We start from the raw sequence: 18,067 nt of genomic DNA, 5'->3' as shown, positions 1-18,067 counted from the left end.
ATCGGTGAATAATTGGCGGTGGAGGACGGGGGAAATCGGTGCATGGAGATGCTGGGACACGACCGGAGGGTTTCGCTGCAATCTCGGTCGTTGGGAACGACTGTCGTGCTTTGTGCAGCGGGGAGGTGTTTTTGGAAACAACAGGAATTCTGCAGATGCTGGAATTTCAAGCAACACACATCAAAGTTGCTGGTGAACGCAGCAGGCCAGGCAGCATCTCTAGGAAGAGGTACGGTCCACGTTTCGGGCCGAGACCCTTCGTCAGAACTAACTGAAGGAAGAGTGAGTGAGGGATTTGAGAGGGGGAGGGGGAGATCCAAAATGATAGTTGAAGAGCCGAAGAAATTACAGATGGGGAGCAGTGAGAGATGGTTTCACTGAACTCCCGTCGAAGAGAAGATCTAAACTTCTTCGGTGTTGGCATCACCGGAAGAGGCTTCGCAGTAGTGAATTTAAACGCAAACAACAGGAATTCCGCAGGTGCTGGAAATTCAAGCAACACACATCAAAGTTGCTGGTGAATGCAGCAGTTGTGTTGAAGGTTTGTATCTCACGAACGTCCGAGGCCCCAACTCGGATGCAGACTGAGCCTTTGCAAAGTGCCGGATGCAGCCCCGGATGCAATCTCTCTCGCCTTTTCCGTCTCACGCGTCGTCGAGGCCGCAGCCCCTTTAAGGAAATGTGGTGTAGGAGGGTTTGTTACCGCCCCGTCCACTCTCCCAGTGGCTAGCTCCGCGGACTAGCGCACCACCATTGGGTACATCGCGCTGTCAATCATGTTGTGGGGCAGGGAGGGCGGAAGGAAGGCGCACATCTGTCTTTCCGCCCCGCACGTAGACTGGGATGCTTTGAAAGTGGTTTCTTTTGCCGGGAAACTTGCTGAACCGGGACCACTGCCGCAGAATTCAAAATTGCCGCGGAACTGAAAGGTTGCAAAGTTTTCGGTGACGTTCTGAATCTTTATTTTGATTAAAAATGTGAGCTGGCCGCAGTTTGTTTTGATGGAGCCCAGACACCAACCTCATTGTCTCTTTTTCCGCCAGGTCCTACCGCAATATGGCGAGTGTGACGGCCACCGGGGTCCGGGAGAAGCTGCTGAAGGAGCTGCAGGCGGACCACGTGGTGAGGAGGCGAGGGGTGGAGGGTGGAGGATGGAGGGTGGAGGGGTGGTGAGGAGGCGAGGGATGGAGGGGTGGTGAGGAGGTGAGGGGTGGTGAGGTGAGGGGTGGAGGGGTGGTGAGGTGAGGGGTGGAGGGTGGAGGGGTGGTGAGGAGGCAAGGGGTGGAGGGCTGGTGAGGAGGTGAGGGGTAGAGGGGTGGTGAGGAGGTGAGGGGTGGAGGGTGGAGGGGTGGTGAGAAGGCGAGGGGGCGAGGGGTGGAGGGATGGAGGGGTGGGCAGTGCTCCTGAGTTCATTTCATCCGCTGGCCCCCAGGCAAATCACCTCGGGGTGGGAGGGGAGTTCAGCTTGTGGCATTTGCAGGATTTATTTATAAAATCACAGACCCCTGGGAGTGCTTACAGACTGTTCTGATCTATGGGTTCAGTGTTTATACATAGAATAACAGATTCCTGGGGGTGGGTTACAGGCTGGGGTCTAATCAAGGGCCCAGGGGGCTTATATATAGAATAAAGCTCCCCTGGAGTGGGATACAAGCTGGGATCTAATCAAGGGCCCAGGGGGCTCATATATAGATTAATAGATCCCTGGGAGTGGATCTAATTTGGGGGGTGGGGGGGAAATTAAGGTATAGAATGTTGAAAAGACGTTAAATATATTACAGACCAACCAGCGTGATTTGGAGGAGCAAGTTTGCAGAGAGATTGCAGACTGTTGCACGAAACATAAGGTTGTGATGAAAGGTGATTTTAACTTGCCACGTATTGACTTGGATGTGACGGGATAGGGTTTGGCCAATGTGTTCAGGAAAGTTTCCTTCATCGGTATATAGAGCTCCCGATGAGGGAGAGTACAATACCCTAGTTGGAACCTCAATTCTCTGATTTTAGTTGTAAGCTGCAAGCACCAAATGATGTACTTGACTGTCAGAAACTTCAGAGGGAAATCGGGGGGGGACTAAAGGAAGGCGTGAACTTGTTCTAGCTGACGAGGGAGAGGACAATCCCAGTGGCTTCTACAGATATATTAAATGCAAAAGAACAAACAATCAGAGTTGCAAAGTGACTTGGGGCCCTCATGCAGGAATCCCTACAGGTTAATTTGCAGCACACACAAAATGCCGGAGGAACTCAGCAAACCAGGGAACATTTATGGAAAAGACTACAGACGACGTTTCGGTCTGAGGCCCTTCAGCAGAACTCCAGCCAGGGGGCTCCTTTTTTTAATTCAAATTTTTACTATTTATTCTTATTTTACAAAACAGCACAGCATATCATAGAGCAGCTAGAGTACAGCATACTTACAAAGCCGTCCCATGACAGGAAAACAAATAAACTTAGAGACAGAAAGGAGTTCTAATTTAAGTTTAAATTAACATACAAAATTGATCCCAAGCGTCTTGCACTTTTCCCTCACTGTTAATTCTTCCCAAATGTGTTCATATGATGAAATCTTAATCATTTCCTCAGTCCATTCCTTCACAGTGGGACATCTGGGTTTTTTCCAGTTTTGCAATATAATTCTTGCAGCCGTGATGAGGCCCACCTTTAAAATAGTGAACTTGTCCTTCTTTACATGAGGTATCATTGTCCTATCGCCCAGGAGACAAAGCCATGGGCACAAGGGCAGTGTAGAACCCAACCAATTCCCCAACAAATCAAGAACTTTACACCAAAATGGACGAACCATGGAACACTCCCAAATCATGTGAAAATATGTGCCCACTCATTTTTACATTTCCAGCATAAATTATTATCAACAATCCTCATTTTGTAGAGTCTAGCTGGTGTCCGATAATATCTGTGTACTGTCTTATACTGAATAAACTTCCCTCCCGCTTCCCTAATATGTCTACCCACATTTGATAAAATATTTGACCACTCATTATCTTCAATATCGCTTCCAAGATCCTTCTGCCATCCTGCTTTGAGATTGTTACACGATTCACCCACAGAGTGCTTGAACGTTTTATAAACACTGACACTTTATAAACTTCCTGTGCTAATGTAAAGTATTCAGTTAAAGGGTTACTTTGTCGGTCACCATTCTTAAATATGCTACTAATGCAATGTCTTATTTGTAAATACTTTCAAAAATTCCTTTTATCTACAAAGTTATATTTCCTCTGCAAATCCACATATGACATAAAAATCCCATTCTCATAGGGATCACCCATTGTATTTAAACTTTTAATCTCCATTATTTCCAGTACACCATTCTTTTCCCAGGGGGTCTTAACCCGAAACATACACTGTGCTCGTTTCCATAGCCTGCTGAGTTCCTCCACCATTTTGTGTGAGTTGCTCAGATTTCCGACATCTGCAGATTATCTGTTGTCTGAGGTTAATTTGCTGGTTGAGTCTGGAAGGCAAATGCAGCATTAGCATTCAGTTCAGGAGGACTAGAATACAAAAGCAAGGATGTAACTCTGAGGCTTTATAAGGCACTGGTCATACTGATTATGAGCTGCACAGTTTGAGTAAAGAGCGGTATCTTTCCCACCGGTGGAAATGCTAATACTGTATGCAGTCAAGGTGGAGGAGGTACGTTCAAAGGAGATGCTCAGGGCAAAGTTTTTACACAGAGTGGTGGCTGCCTGCAAGGTGGTTATGGAGCAGATTCGAGGGAGGTGTTTTAAGATGCCGTTTAGAGGTGAATGCGCAGGGATGTGGGCGTTGTGCTAGCAGTTCACTGATTTGAATGGTTTGGTGAGTCAGAGAGCCGGTTCAGGTGCTGATCTGCTCTGTGTTCTCTGCTCCAGAGGAGAGACCAAAGAGATTTGATGAATATATTTGGGGGAGAAAAAGGTGGATGTGGTTAATTAGGTGTGGAGCCGCTGGAGGTGGAGCAGGGTTAAATAAATATCTCTCATCTTTATTTACAGTGGAGAACATCAGTAAACGAGGCATTCAGGGAAGAGAGCAGTGAGTTCCTGAGCTTGGACAAAGTTGGACTAGTTTGTATGGAGCATCAGTGGGTTACAGACCAGGATTTAATCCAGGGGTTTATTTACAGAATAACAGATCCCCGGGAGTGGGTTACAGACCAGGATCTAATCCAGGGGTTTATTTACAGAATAACAGGTCCCTGGGAGTGGGTTACAGACCAGGATCTAATCCAGGGGTTTATTTACAGAATAACAGATCCCCGGGAGTGGGTTACAGGCTGGGATCTAATCCAGGGGTTCAGGGGGTTTATATACAGAATAACAGGTCCCCAGGAGTGGGTTACAGGCTGGGATCTAATCCAGGGGTTCAGGGGGTTTATATACAGAATAACAGGTCCCCGGGAGTGGGTTACAGGCTGGGATCTAATCCAGGAGTTTCGGTGGGTTTATATACAGAATAACAGGTCCCCGGGAGTGGGTTACAGGCTGGAATCTAATCTGGGGTTTAATAGATACAATAACAGGTCCCCAAATGTTGATTACCTGGTCGGAACCAATGAAAGTTTTAACAATGTCCTGATATCACTCTGATGGGATTGTTTGACGTTTTCCTAAATAGCCAGTGGGAATTCACGGAGGGAATATATCGGGACATCACAGGCAGCTGCCACAATGATGGGATTGTAACACTCCATGATGCCTAACTTCCCTCATATTGAATGGGACTGTTTATAATGGCCACTGTACTCCCATTATCAGCCCTCCTCTCACACACCCCATCCTGTCTCCTGAGGCTTGGGTGGTGTGGAATTTGTTTGGTGTGAACAGGGAAGTGTTCTTAAGTAAGATGTAGGTGCCTTGCCAGAGAGAGAGCTCCTCCTGTGAAGTTGACTGATGAGTCGTGGGGAGCACATAGGCAATAGCGACCATAATTGTGTTGGTTTTCAAATAGTTATGGAACGAGATAGAACTGGCCACCAAGTTAAAGCCCTCTCTTTGGGGCAAAGCACATTTTGCTGGCATTGGACAGGAACTTGCAAGGGATGATTGGGAGAAGGTGTTGGCAGGAGAAGGGGTGGGACGGGGATACTTGGGGGTCAACACGTTCGTATTGAGTGAAGGACAGTGCTGGCCTGATTGGCGAACCCTGGCTGAGGGAGAGACGGTCACCAGGGTGTAGATGTCCCAGAGAGGCTGCGGAGCATTCTCGAGGGGGGGGGAGCTCCCAGAGGTCACAGTGCACACTTGCATCAGGGTCTCAGGTAGAAAGGAGGAAGAGGTGCTGTACAGGGAGTGGGGAACTGGGCTGAAAACTAGGATGGCAACAGGCTGGATATCCCGAGGACCAGCCATTTCAATTCCACTCCCCATCCCCTCCCCACACCGACATGTCTGTTCGTGGCCTCTCAGGTTGGAGGAGTAACACTCCGTATCCCTCCGGGTAAGCTCCTACATGGGGCAGCACACATACAGGAGCAGAATTAGGCCATTTGGCCCATCGAGTCTGCTCCACCATTTCATCGTGGTTGATCCAATTTTCCTCTCAGAAAATCTGCCTTCCACTGCTCCCCGCCGCCCCACGACCATCCCTTCATGCCTTGGCCAATCAATAATCTATCAACCTCTCCCTCTACCTTAAATATTCATAAAGACTTGGTCGTCATTGCTCCCTGTGGCAATGATTCCACAGATTCACTACACTCTGGCTAAAGAAATTCCTCCTCATCTCTGGTCTAAAAGGACGCCCCTCTATTCTGAGGCTGTGTCCTCTGATCTTAGACTCTTCCCACCATAGGAAACGTCCATGCCACATCCACTCTGTCAAAGCCTTTCATCATTTGATGGGTTTCAATGAGGTCACCCCTCATTCTTTTGAATTTCAGTGATTACAGGCTCAGAGCCATCAGATGTTCTTCATGACAAGCCATTCAACCCTGGAATCATTTTTCTGAACCTCCTTTGAACCCTCTCCAGTTTCAGCACCCTCTTTTTTAGATAAGAGGACCAAAACTGCTCACAATACTCCAAGGCCTCACCAGTGCCTTAGAAAGTTTCAACATTACATCCTTGCTTTTATATTCTAGTCCTCTTGAAATGAATGCTAACATTGCATTTGTCTTCCACACCACAGACTCAACCTGCAAATTAACCTTTAGGGAACCCTGCACAAGGACTCCCAAGTCCCTTTGCATCTCAGGTTTTTGGATTTTCTGTCCATTTAGAAATAGCCAATCATTTCTTCTAGCAAAGTGCATGACTATTCACTTCCTGACACTGTATTCCATCTGCCACTTCTTTGCTCATTCTCCTAATCTGTCTAAGTCCTGTGGCCTCTCTCCTTCCTCAAAACTACCTGCCCCTCCACCTACCTTCGTATCACCTGCAAACTTTGCAACAAATCAATCAATTCCATCATCCCAATCATTCATATGTAACATTAAAGAATCGGCCCCAGCACAGACCCTGTGGGACACCACTAGTCGCCAGCAGCCAGCCAGAAAAGGCTCCCTTTATTCCCACTCTTTGCCTCCTGCCAATCAGCCACTGCTTTATCCATGCTAGAATCTTCCCTGTAATACCACGGGCTCGTAGCTTGTTAAGCAGCCTCGTGTGTGGCACCTGGTCAAAGACTTTCTGAAAATCCAGGGGCACAGCATCAGTCCAGTTGAAAGGTCTGGGTCTGAAACGTCATCTGTATTTTTTCCGTAGATGCCTCCTGGCCTGCTGAGTTCCTCTAGCATTTTGTTTGTGTTGTTCGGATTTCCAGCATCTGTAGATTTTTTCTTGTTTCTCCTTTGTGTATCCTGCTTGTTATTTCTTCAAAGTATTCAACAGAGTTGTCAGGCAAGATTTGGCTCTGTGCGTGGTAGGTCATGTCGAGGAACCAACTAGAGAGCAGGCTATTCTGGACTGGGTTTTGAGCAATGAGGAAGGGTTAATTAGCAATCTTGTCGTGAGAGGTCCCTTGGGTAAGAGTGACCATAATATGGTGGAATTCTTCATTAAGATGGAGAGTGACATAGTTAATTCAGAAACAAAGGTTCTGAACTTAAAGAGGGGTAACTTTGAAGGTATGAGACGTGAATTAGCTAAGATAGACTGGCAAATGACACTTAAAGGATTGACGGTGGATATGCAATGGCAAGCATTTAAAGGTTGCATGGATGAACTGCAACAAATGTTCATCCCAGTTTGGCAAAAGAATAAATCAAGGAAGGTAGTGCACCCGTGGCTGACAAGAGAAATTAGGGATAGTATCAATTCCAAAGAAGCAGCATACAAATTAGCCAGAGAAAGTGGATCACCTGAGGACTGGGAGAAATTCAGAGTTCAGCAGAGGAGGACAAAGGGCTTAATTAGGAAGGGGAAAAAAGATTATGAGAGAAAACTGGCAGGCAACATAAAAACGGACTGTAAAAGCTTTTATAGATATGTAAAAAGAAAAAGACTGGTAAAGACAAATGTAGGTCCCCTGCAGACAGAAACAGGTGAATTGATTATGGGGAGCAAGGACATGGCAGACCAATTGAATAATTACTTTGGTTCTGTCTTCACTAAGGAGGACATAAATAATCTTCCAGGAATAGTAGGGGACAGAGGGTCCAGTGAGATGGAGGAACTGAGCGAAATACATGTTAGTAGGGAAGTGGTGTTAGGTAAATTGAAGGGATTGAAGGCAGATAAATCCCCAGGGCCGGATGGTCTGCATCCCAGAGTGCTTAAGGAAGTAGCCCAAGAAATAGTGGATGCATTAGTGATAATTTTTCAAAACTCGTTAGATTCTGGACTAGTTCCTGAGGATTGGAGGGTGGCTAATGTAACTCCACTTTTTAAAAAAGGAGGGAGAGAGAAACCGGGGAATTATTGACCGATTAGCCTAACGTCGGTGGTGGGGAAACTGCTGGAGTCAGTTATCAAAGATGTGATAACAGCACATTTGGAAAGCGGTGAAATCATCGGACAAAGTCAACATGGATTTGTGAAAGGAAAATCATGTCTGACGAATCTGATAGAATTTTTTGAGGATGTAACTAGTAGAGTGGATAGGGGAGAACCAGTGGATGTGGTATATTTGGATTTTCAAAAGGCTTTTGACAAGGTCCCACACAGGAGATTAGTGTGCAAACTTAAAGCACACGGTATTGGGGGTAAGGTATTGGTGTGGTTGGAGAGTTGGTTAGCAGACAGGAAGCAAAGAGTGGGAATAAACGGGACCTTTTCAGAATGGCAGGCGGTGACTAGTGAGGTACCGCAAGGCTCAGTGCTGGGACCCCAGTTGTTTACAATATATATTAATGACTTGGATGAGGGAATTAAATGCAGCATCTCCAAGTTTGCGGATGACACGAAGCTGGGTGGCAGTGTTAGCTGTGAGGAGGATGCTAAGAGGATGCAGGGTGACTTGGATAGGTTGGGTGAGTGGGCAAATTCATGGCAGATGCAATTTGATGTGGATAAATGTGAAGTTATCCACTTTGGTGGCAAAAATAGGAAAACAGATTATCTGAATGGTGGCCGATTAGGAAAAGGGGAGGTGCAACGAGACCTGGGTGTCATTATACACAGTCATTGAAAGTGGGCATGCAGGTACAGCAGGCGGTGAAAAAGGCGAATGGTATGCTGGCATTTATAGCGAGAGGATTTGAGTACAGGAGCAGGGAGGTACTACTGCAGTTGTACAAGGCCTTGGTGAGACCACACCTGGAGTATTATGTGCAGTCTTGGTCCCCTAATCTGAGGAAAGACATCCTTGCCATAGAGGGAGTACAGAGAAGGTTCACCAGATTGATTCCTGGGATGGCAGGACTTTCATATGAAGAAAGACTGGATGAACTGGGCTTGTACTCGTTGGAATTTAGAAGATTGAGGGGGGATCTGATTGAAACGTATAAGATCCTAAGGGGATTGGACAGGCTAGATGCAGGAAGATTGTTCCCGATGTTGGGGAAGTCCAGAACGAGGGGTCACAGTTTGAGGATAGAGGGGAAGCCTTTTAGGACCGAGATTAGGAAAAACTTCTTCACACAGAGAGTGGTGAATCTGTGGAATTCTCTGCCACAGGAAGCAGTTGAGGCCAGTTCATTGGCTATATTTAAGAGGGAGCTACGGGGGTCAGGGGGTATGGAGGGAAGGCTGGGGCAATGTTCTGAGTTGGATGATCAGCCATGATCATAATAAATGGCGGTGCAGGCTCGAAGGGCCGAATGGCCTACTCCTGCACCTATTTTCTATGTTTCTATGTCATGTTTGACCAATCTGTTGGAGTTTTTCGAGGAGGTTACCAGGAAAGTGGATGAAGGGAAGGCAGTGAATATTGTCTACATGGACTTCAGTAAGGCCTTTGACAAGGTCCCGCATGGGAGGTTAGTTCGGAAAATTCAGTCGCTAGGTATACATGGAGAGGTGGTAAATTGGATTAGACATTGGCTCAATGGAAGAAGCCAAAGAGTGGTAGCAGAGAATTGCTTCTCTGAGTGGAGGCCTGTGACTAGTGGTGTGCCACAGGGATCAGTGCTGGGTCCATTGTTATTTGTCATCTATATCAATGATCTGGATGATAATGTGGTAAATTGGATCAGCAAATTTGCTGATGATACAAAGATTGGAGGTGTAGTAGACAGTGAGGAAGGTTTTCAGAGCCTGCAGAGGGACTTGGACCAGCTGGAAAAATGGCAGATGGAGTTTAATACAGACAAGTGTGAGGTATTGCACGTTGGAAGGACAAACCAACGTAGAACATACAGGGTTAATGGTAAGGCACTGAGGAGTGCAGTGGAACAGAGGGATCTGGGAACACAGATACAAAATTCCCTAAAAGTGGCGTCACAGGTAGATAGGGTCGTAAAGAGAGCTTTTGGTACATTGGCCTTTATTAATCAAAGTATTGAGTATAAGACCTGGAATGTTATGGTGAGGTTGTATAAGGCATTGGTGAGGCCGAATCTGGAGTATTGTGTTCAGTTTTGGTCACCAAATTACAGGAAGGATATAAATAAGGTTGAAAGAGTGCAGAGAAGGTTTACAAGGATGTTGCCGGGACTTGAGAAACTCAGTTACAGAGAAAGGTTGAATAGGTTAGGACTTTATTCCCTGGAGCGTAGAAGAATGAGGGGAGATTTGATAGAGGTATATAAAATTATAGATAGAGTGAATGCAAGCAGGCTTTTTCCACTGAGGCAAGGGGAGAAAAAAACCAGAGGACATGGGTTAAGGGTGAGGGGGGAAAAGTTTAAAGGGAACATTAGGGTGGGCTTCTTCACACAGAGAGTGGTGGGAGTATGGAATGAGCTGCCAGACGAGGTGGTAAATGCCAGTTCTTTTTTTAACATTTAAGAATAAATTGGACAGATACATGGATGGGAGGTGTATGGAGGGATATGGTTCGTGTGCAGGTCAGTGGGACTAGGCAGAAAATGGGTCGGCACAGCCAAGAAGGGCCAAAAGGCCTGTTTCTGTGCTGTAGTTTCTATGGTTTATGGTTTCTATGGAAACCATGCTGACCAGCCTATTTTATCATGTGCCTCCAAGTACCCCAAAACCACATCCTTAACAAACAGCTTCCACATCTTTGAAACTACTGAGGTAATTTCCTTTCTTCTGCCTCTCTCCCTTCTTGAAGAATGGAGTGACATTTGCAATTTTCCAGTCTTCTGGAACCATTTCAGATCCTAGTGATTCTGAAAGATTATTACTAATGTCTCCACAATCTCTTCAGTCACCTCTTTCAGAACTCTGGGGTGTAGACCATCTGGTCCAGGTGACTTATCCACCTTCAGACCTTTCAGTTTCCCAAGAACCTTCTCTCTAGTAATGGTAACTTCACACACCTCATGCCCCTGACACCTGGAACTTCCACCATAATGCTAGTGTCTTCCACAGTGAAGACTGATGCAAAATACTTATTAAGTTCACCTGCCATTTCATTGTCCATTACTACCTGTCCAGCATTGTTTTTGCAGCATCCGATAACCATTCTCACCTCTCTTATACACTTTTAACTTTTTTAGTTGCCTTCTGTTTGTATTTAAAGCTTACAAATCCACTATTTCCCATTAATTTTTGCTCTATTATATGCCCTTTCTTTGGCCTCTCGTTAGCCACTGTTGTGTCATTTTACCTTTTGAAAATGTCTTCCTCTTTGGGATGTATATATCCTGTGCCTTCCAAATTGCTTCCAGAAATCCCAGCCATTGCTGCTCTGCCATCATCCCTGCCAGTGTTGTTTTCTTTTGTAGTGAAGCTTAGGTTCAATTGCCGCCAATGTCTGTAAGGGATTTGTTTGACCGTGGGTTTCCTCTGGGTGCTCTAGGTTCCTTCCACAGTCCAAAGATGTTCCGATTGGTAGATTAATTGATCATTGTCAATCATCGCATGATTAGGCTCGTGGCTGCTGTCCAGTGTGGCTCAAAGGGCCAGAATGGCCTGATCCCCGCTGTATCTCAATAAATAAATCACACCTAACGGCATGAACATTGATTTCCCTAACTTCCAGTAATTTCTCACCCCTCCCCTTCTCTCTTCCATTCCCCATTCTAATTCCTCTCTTACTCCTTCTCCTCCTCCTGCCCATCATCTCCCTCTGGTGCCCCTCCTCCCTCCCTCTCTCCCACAGTCCACTCTCCTCTCCTATCAGATTCCTTCTTCTTCAGCCCTTTGCCTCTTCCACCAATCACCTCCCAGCTTCATACTTCATCGAGGATGTAATGCTGAGGCATTGGTCAGACCACGGGGAGTATTGTGAGCAGTTTTGGGCCCTTTCCCTAACAAGGGATGTGCTGGTATTGGAGAGGGTCTAGAGGATGTTTACGAGAATGGTCCCGGGAATGAGAGGGCTAACGTATGAGGAGCATTGGATAACCCTGGGCCATTGGAAAAATGAGGGCAGATCTCTTTGGAACCCATCAGATATTGAAAGGCCTACACAGAGCTTATGTGGAGAGGGTGTTTCCGATATCGGGCGAGTCTAGGACCAGCACATCCTCAGATCAGAGATGAGGAGGAATTTCTGTATGGAACGGATGGTGAATCTGTGGGACTCATTGCCGTCACTGGGTAAATTTAAAGCATTAATTGACATATTCTTTATTAGGAAAGAAGGCAGGAGAATGGGGTTGAGAGAGATATTTCAATTGGCAGAGCAGACTCGATGGGCCAAGTGGCCTAATTCTGCTCCTTTGTCTTGTGGTCTGATGTATTCATTAATTTTGTGGTGGGTGTAGGGTGATTTTTCACTGAGATGGAACAATTCTGACCAGTGGGTCCAGTGCAGAATGCAATAGGAAGTACATGGTTTTGACCTTGGGAGGAATCCGCTTACGGATAATTCCCAGGACCGGAATTCAGATCAGGAAGTAGGTGCCATGATTAGCGAGTTTGTGCGTAATACCAAAATTGGATGAAAGACGACAGGGTGGGAGACGTTGTCTACGTGGACTTTATTGACCCTTTGACACGGTCCCATGTGGTGGGTTGGTCTGGATGGTAAAGCCACGTGGGATCCAGTTTCAGCTGGCTACCGGAATTGGCTCGGTGGGAGGAGAGGGAGGGAGGTGGTGGAGGATCTTTGTTCTGATCGGAGGCTTGTGACAAGTGGTGTGTCACAGGGATCAGTGTCAGGTCCACCGTGGTCTGTCCTCTATGTTAACAATTTGGTTGACAATGTTGTTGACGTGGTTACTGGGTTTACAGACCACACTCCTGCTGGTGTGGTGGACAGTGAGGAAGGTTGTCTCTGGTTACAGATTAGCTGGGGAAATGGGATAAGGACGCAGTGGGAAATGAACACAGACAAGGGTGAAGTCAGGTTAGGGGGTTAGACCAGGGCAGGATGTTCACAGTGAATGGCAGGACCCTGGGGAGTGTATAGAACAGAAGAACCGAGGAGTATCGGCAGATGGTTCCCTGAAAGTCAGGTCACAAGTTGCCAGGTTGGTGAGGAAGGTGCCTGACCCACTGGCTTTCATCACTCAGGGTGCTGGGTTGAGCAGTTGTGACGTTATGTTACAGATGTACAAGACACTGGAGAGAGCACACTGTGTGCTCTTCTGTTCAGCCAGCTGCTGGAAGGGTGGGATGGAGCTGGGGAGGTTGCAGAAGAGATTCACCAGGGCAAGAGGGACCGAGTTACAAGGAGAGACTGGGCAGGTGGAGACAGTTTTCCCCGGAGTGTTCGAGACAAAGGCTGTCTGGCTTTGAGACAGAGGCTGTCTGGGAGACGGAAGCTGTCTGAGTTCGAGACAGAAGCTGTCTGGGTTGATAGAGGTTTATAAACCATGAGGGGGCAGCCTGGGACTGTTTTCCCCGGAGTGACGCGGCTGAGGAATAAAAGCATGAGAGGTGTAGATAGTCACAGTCAAGGTTGGGGAATCAAGAACCAGACGGCACAAGTTTAAGGGGAGGGGGCTATTTGGGACAGGAGGAGAAGCTATTTTCTCCAGGGTGTGCTGCATATGTGGAGCGAGCGGCAGAGGAAGTGGTTGAGTCAGGTACATTAACAGCGTTTAAGTGACCCTGGGACTGGTATATGGATAGGAAAGGTTTAGACTAGGAGTTCCCAACGTAGACCCCAGGTTGGGAGCCCTGGTGCAGAGGGATATGGGTGAAATGTAGGCACCTGGGTCAGTACGGATGAGTTGGGCTGAATTACCCGTGGGTGCCGTGGGGATCGTCTTTGTTTCTGTGTCCCAGCCTGCGACCCCAGCTCCCATCGCAATTAAACTGCACCCTCTCATCTACTCCCCAGGAGGTAGAGGACATCACCGCCCAGAAATGCTCGACCAGTTTCCGGGTGCTGGTGGTCGCCAAGGCTTTCGAATCAAAGCCCCTCCTGCAGCGACACAGGTGAGATGGGGGGTGGGGGGGGGGGGGCTTATTCACAGCCAGGGCCAGAGATGGTAAAATCTTCCCTCACCAATCCCCAGTTTCTCCTGAGCCCGTGTGTGCGAGGTACAGCAAGTGTGATGGGGATTTGCAGAGGGTCCTGAGGAGATTCACCAGGATGCTGCCTGGATTAGAGGCCGTAAGCTGCAATGAGAGGCTGGACAAACATCGGGTTGTTTTCTCTGGGGTGGCAGAGGCTGAGGAGAGATCTGAAAGATGTGTATAAGATTATGAGAGGCACAGATAGATTAGACAGACAGTATCTTTTCCCTCAGGGATGAAATATCTAATACCACAGGGTGTGCAGTTAAGGTGGTGGGGGGAGCGGGTGGTAAGTTCAAAGGAGATTATTCAGGGCAAGAATTTTAGGCTGAAAACTGTTTGGCCATGGGTCTGTGTCTGTGTTTGTGGTAGGACTCCGTGACTATAAAAGTGTACATCCGATGTTGGGGCCTGTTTCTGTGTGGTAGGGCTGTGTGTCTGATGTTAGGGCCTGTTTCTGTGTTTGTGATAGGGCTTTATGACTGTAAAAGTGTGTGTCTGGATGTTAGGTGGGGTATCGTCCAGTTGTCCAGGATGTTGACCTGTGGACCTGGCAGGTTATTGGAGGTTTATTACACCGGGTTCTAGATCCTGCCAGATGTTTGGATTTACCAGGGGAGATCACTGTTGGTGAGAGAAAGCAGACATCTTTCTGGACAACTTCAGAGAAGTCCAGAACCCATGTAGTGGATGATGCAGGTTGTCAGTTGGGCACTGGGACGTCCAGGAGGAGCTGTGAAACGGGAGGTGTTCCTAAAGTGTGCTACTCTTAGTTCTTACCCAGTGAGGAAGGTGGGGTTGCTGGGCCTGGTTCTGGGAGATGAGCCCGGCCAAACGGAGCACATGTTGGTTGGGGGAGCATTGTGGTGACCAGCGATCTCAATATAACCACTTTCACAGGAGTGTTTCACTGAGAGCGCGTTCACTGAATTTAGCAAGCTGCCCTAGGCAGATGTACAGTTAACATTTTAAAGGTCTGTGAACAGGAAAGGTTTATAGGGATAGGGGAAATGTGACTGGTTCAGATGGGGTTCTGGGTTAGTGCAGCCTGGTTCTATGCTGTGTGACGCTGAGCCCACTCCTGGGGGATGGGGGAGGGTGGGATACCCCAAGGGGAGGGTCTGGGAAAGGATGTTACCTGGGGGAACTGCCTTGCAGGGGGGACATTTAAAGTGGTGGTGTGCAGGCTGTGTTCTCAGGAGGGAGAAAGGCGGGGGCGCTAACGATCGAGACAAGGGGAGGGGGCAAGAGAAGGAGAAACAGAGGCCGGAATGGTGTCGAACCGTTAAGGGGATTGCGAAGCCCGGGCCGACAACAGGAAGTTCGGAAGGGGAAGTGTAAAAAGGAAGCTGAGGGGTTGGTGGCAGACGGCCAAAGGGAGAGTGTGCAGGGAGGGGCCGTGGGTGAGCAGACACAGGAGCCTCGGCAGAGGGGATCCCGGATAGACTGGGAAAGGCTGTTGGGTCAGAGAGATTCAGGGATTTATACAGCTCAGAAACTGGCCATTTGGCCCATCTGGATCCTGAAAAACAAGATGCTTTCCCGACCTGGTGGCATTAGCCTTTGTTTGGTCTCTACCCCTCAAAACCTTTCTCATTCACGTACATAACAGTGACTTTTAATGTCGTTAATGTACCTGCCCAAACCACTTCCTGTGGCAGCTCATTCCATATACAGACCACCCTCTGGGTGAAAAGATTGCCTTTGGCTCCCCCTGACGTTAAATCTCATGATTTAGACTCTCTACCACGGGGAAAAGACTCTGACCTTCCGCCTGGTCTATGCTCCTCATGGTTTTATAAACCTCTCCGCCTCCTTTGCCCCAGGGAAAACAGTCCCCACCTGCCCAATTCCACCCTAACTCGAGCCCTCCCGTCCCAGTGAACCTTTTCTGATTAACCCTTTCCAGCTGAATGAGACCGGAACTAAACACAACACTCCAAGCAGGGCCTCAGCAACATCTTGTACAACTGCAACATAACGCCCCAACTCCTGTACTCCGAGCCCTGACGTGTTAGACACCTTCTTCACCATCCTGTCTGTCTGTGACACCGCTTTCTGGGCACCGGGTACCTGTACTGCAAGGTCCCTCTGTTGGAAAACATTCCCGGGGCTTTGCTGTTCAGCCTTCCTGAAACAACGCATCGTACCTATCCCAGTTAAACTCCATTTGCCATTCCTTGGCCCACTTAGCCAGCTTGACCAAGGCCTTGAGATAATGAGACCACCCTCTCCACTCTGCACTGCAGCAGTTTCAGTGTCACCCTTGTGCATCTTTTCCATATCCCGAGTTTGATTGGATCAGTCTTCAGTCAGAGGCACAAGAGATTCTGCAGATGCTGGGAATTCAGCCACACACACAATGCTGGGGACTCCACGTTATGGAGGGAATGAACACTTGATGATTTAGGCTGAGACCCTTCATCATCAGCTTTCAGAACGTCAGCAGCTCATTCCGCTCGGTTCCTCTGGCGTTCGGTCTGGGAGGCTCTGAAGTCGGTGGGGGTGTGGGAGAAGGCCTTGGTGGGTGGGTCCATGAGTCTTCTGGCATGTGGGGATTGGGGCCAGCTGCCCTGGTAGTGAGATGGTGTGAGTATTGGAAACAGACTCGGGGTCAGACCGGGAAACCGGTGTACTGTGCCTGGTCAGGGGCCCCCATGACAGGGGAGTTATACTGAGACTGTGTTATGTAAAGGGAGTGACAGGGTCAAGTTCAAATGACTAGAGCAAGGACAGTAACTGGCAAACTGATAACCAGAGTGAGAGTCTTACAGCATGGAAACAAGCTGTCCAGTCCAGACTCCTGTCTGCCCGTGTTTGGCCCATATCCCTCTCAACGTTTCCCATCCACGTACCTGGCCCAGTGTGTTTCCTCTGGCAGCTTTGTCCATAGATGGACCACCCTCTGGTGAAAAAGTTTGTTACCTCTTTTAACCTTAGAGTTAAAAGTTTAAAGTTACCTCTTTAAACCATTGCCCTCTTGGCAGGATGGTGGGGTGCATTTCCACCGTCCCTCGACAGTGGCCACACAGGTTGATGGGGCGTATGTGCCTTTATTCGTGGAGGCGCTGCGTTGAAGAGTTGGGAAGTTACGCTGCATCTTTATAAACTGAGTCAGGCCCAGCTGGAGTAGTGTGTGCGGGTCTGCAAGAAGGAGGTACAGGAGCCTCGGGACCCACGCCACCAGGTTCAGGAACAGTTATTACCCCTCAGCCATCAGACACTTTCCCCATCACTGAACTGTTCCCACAACCTAAGAACTCGCTTTCAAGGAGTCTTCACCTCGTGTTTGCTTTAATTAATGCTTGTTTATTCTTTATGATTAATTCCTTTCTGTATTTGCAAAGTTTGTTGTCCTTTGTGCAACGATTGTCTGCCCTGTTGGTGCGTGTGGTCTTTCACTGATCCTGTTGTGGTTATTGGATTTGTCGAGTATCACCACAAGCAACATATTGTATATGTAACGGCGAGGAGGAGGGAGTGACTGAGATGGGGAGGGGGAGGGTGTGACTGAGATGGGGAGGGGGAGGGAGTCACTGAGATGGGGAGGGGTGTGGGGGGGAGGGAGTGACTGAGATGGAGGGGAGGGAGTGACTGAGATGGGGAGGGGTGTCGGAGGGGAGGGAGTTTACAGGCGAGGGGTGTAGGGCAGGGAGAGGGTGGAAACGGGGGGCATAGGGGAAGGGTGACAGATGGGACAGGTGTGGGGGAGGGAGGGGTGACAGAGACAGGGAGGGAGTGGGTGCTGGGAATGGCTGTAGGAGGGGGTGATGGGAGGGAGTGGGAGATGTGGCCGGGTGAAGTGGAGGGAGGCAGGGATGGTGTGGGGGGGGGTGAAGGGTTGTTTGCGGGGAGGGGGAGTTGGGTGACAGGGATGGGTTTGTGCACATCTGTCCTGACGGCCTGTGTTTCCTGTTCAGGATGGTGAACGGGTGTCTGAGTGAGGAACTGAAGTCCATCCACGCGCTGGAACTGAAGACCCTCACGCTCCAGCAGTGGGAGGCCACCCGGGGTCCTGAGGTCAATAGCACGAGCTGAGACAGACCCTCCTCCCTCTTCCCCCCCCCCCCCCAATCCTCAATAAATCTTGTTTCTCTGGTACTCAGTTGATTAATTTCACTGTCTTCACCAGTTCTGGGTCT

General features: G+C 48.3%; 1 protein-coding gene across 1 annotated transcript; it reads left to right on the top strand.

The window, feature by feature from the left end:
- Window positions 1-808: 808 nt before the first annotated feature.
- LOC140204713 (bolA-like protein 2) lies at window positions 809-18,026 on the top strand. The gene is made up of 4 exons (XM_072271412.1): window positions 809-929; window positions 1,044-1,122; window positions 13,747-13,844; window positions 17,846-18,026. The coding sequence occupies exons 2-4, from the start codon at window positions 1,057-1,059 to the stop codon at window positions 17,961-17,963; spliced, it is 282 nt and encodes a 93-aa protein (XP_072127513.1). The 5' UTR covers window positions 809-929; window positions 1,044-1,056; the 3' UTR covers window positions 17,964-18,026.
- Window positions 18,027-18,067: the final 41 nt, after the last annotated feature.

The sequence above is a fragment of the Mobula birostris genome, chromosome 11 (assembly GCF_030028105.1).
Source record: "Mobula birostris isolate sMobBir1 chromosome 11, sMobBir1.hap1, whole genome shotgun sequence".
NCBI classification, from domain to species: domain Eukaryota; kingdom Metazoa; phylum Chordata; class Chondrichthyes; order Myliobatiformes; family Myliobatidae; genus Mobula; species Mobula birostris.
The sequence above is the reverse complement of the archived record's forward strand: the minus strand, read 5'-3'. Positions and strand labels throughout refer to the sequence as shown.

Excerpts from the sequence above, each read along its gene's own strand:
- LOC140204713 (XM_072271412.1), top strand. The coding sequence starts at position 1,057 with ATGGCGAGTGTGACGGCCACCGGGGTCCGGGAGAAGCTGCTGAAGGAG. Across the intron at positions 1,123-13,746 it reads AGCTGCAGGCGGACCACGTG|GAGGTAGAGGACATCACCGC; the intron begins GTGAGGAGGCGA and ends TCTACTCCCCAG. Across the intron at positions 13,845-17,845 it reads CCCCTCCTGCAGCGACACAG|GATGGTGAACGGGTGTCTGA; the intron begins GTGAGATGGGGG and ends TTTCCTGTTCAG.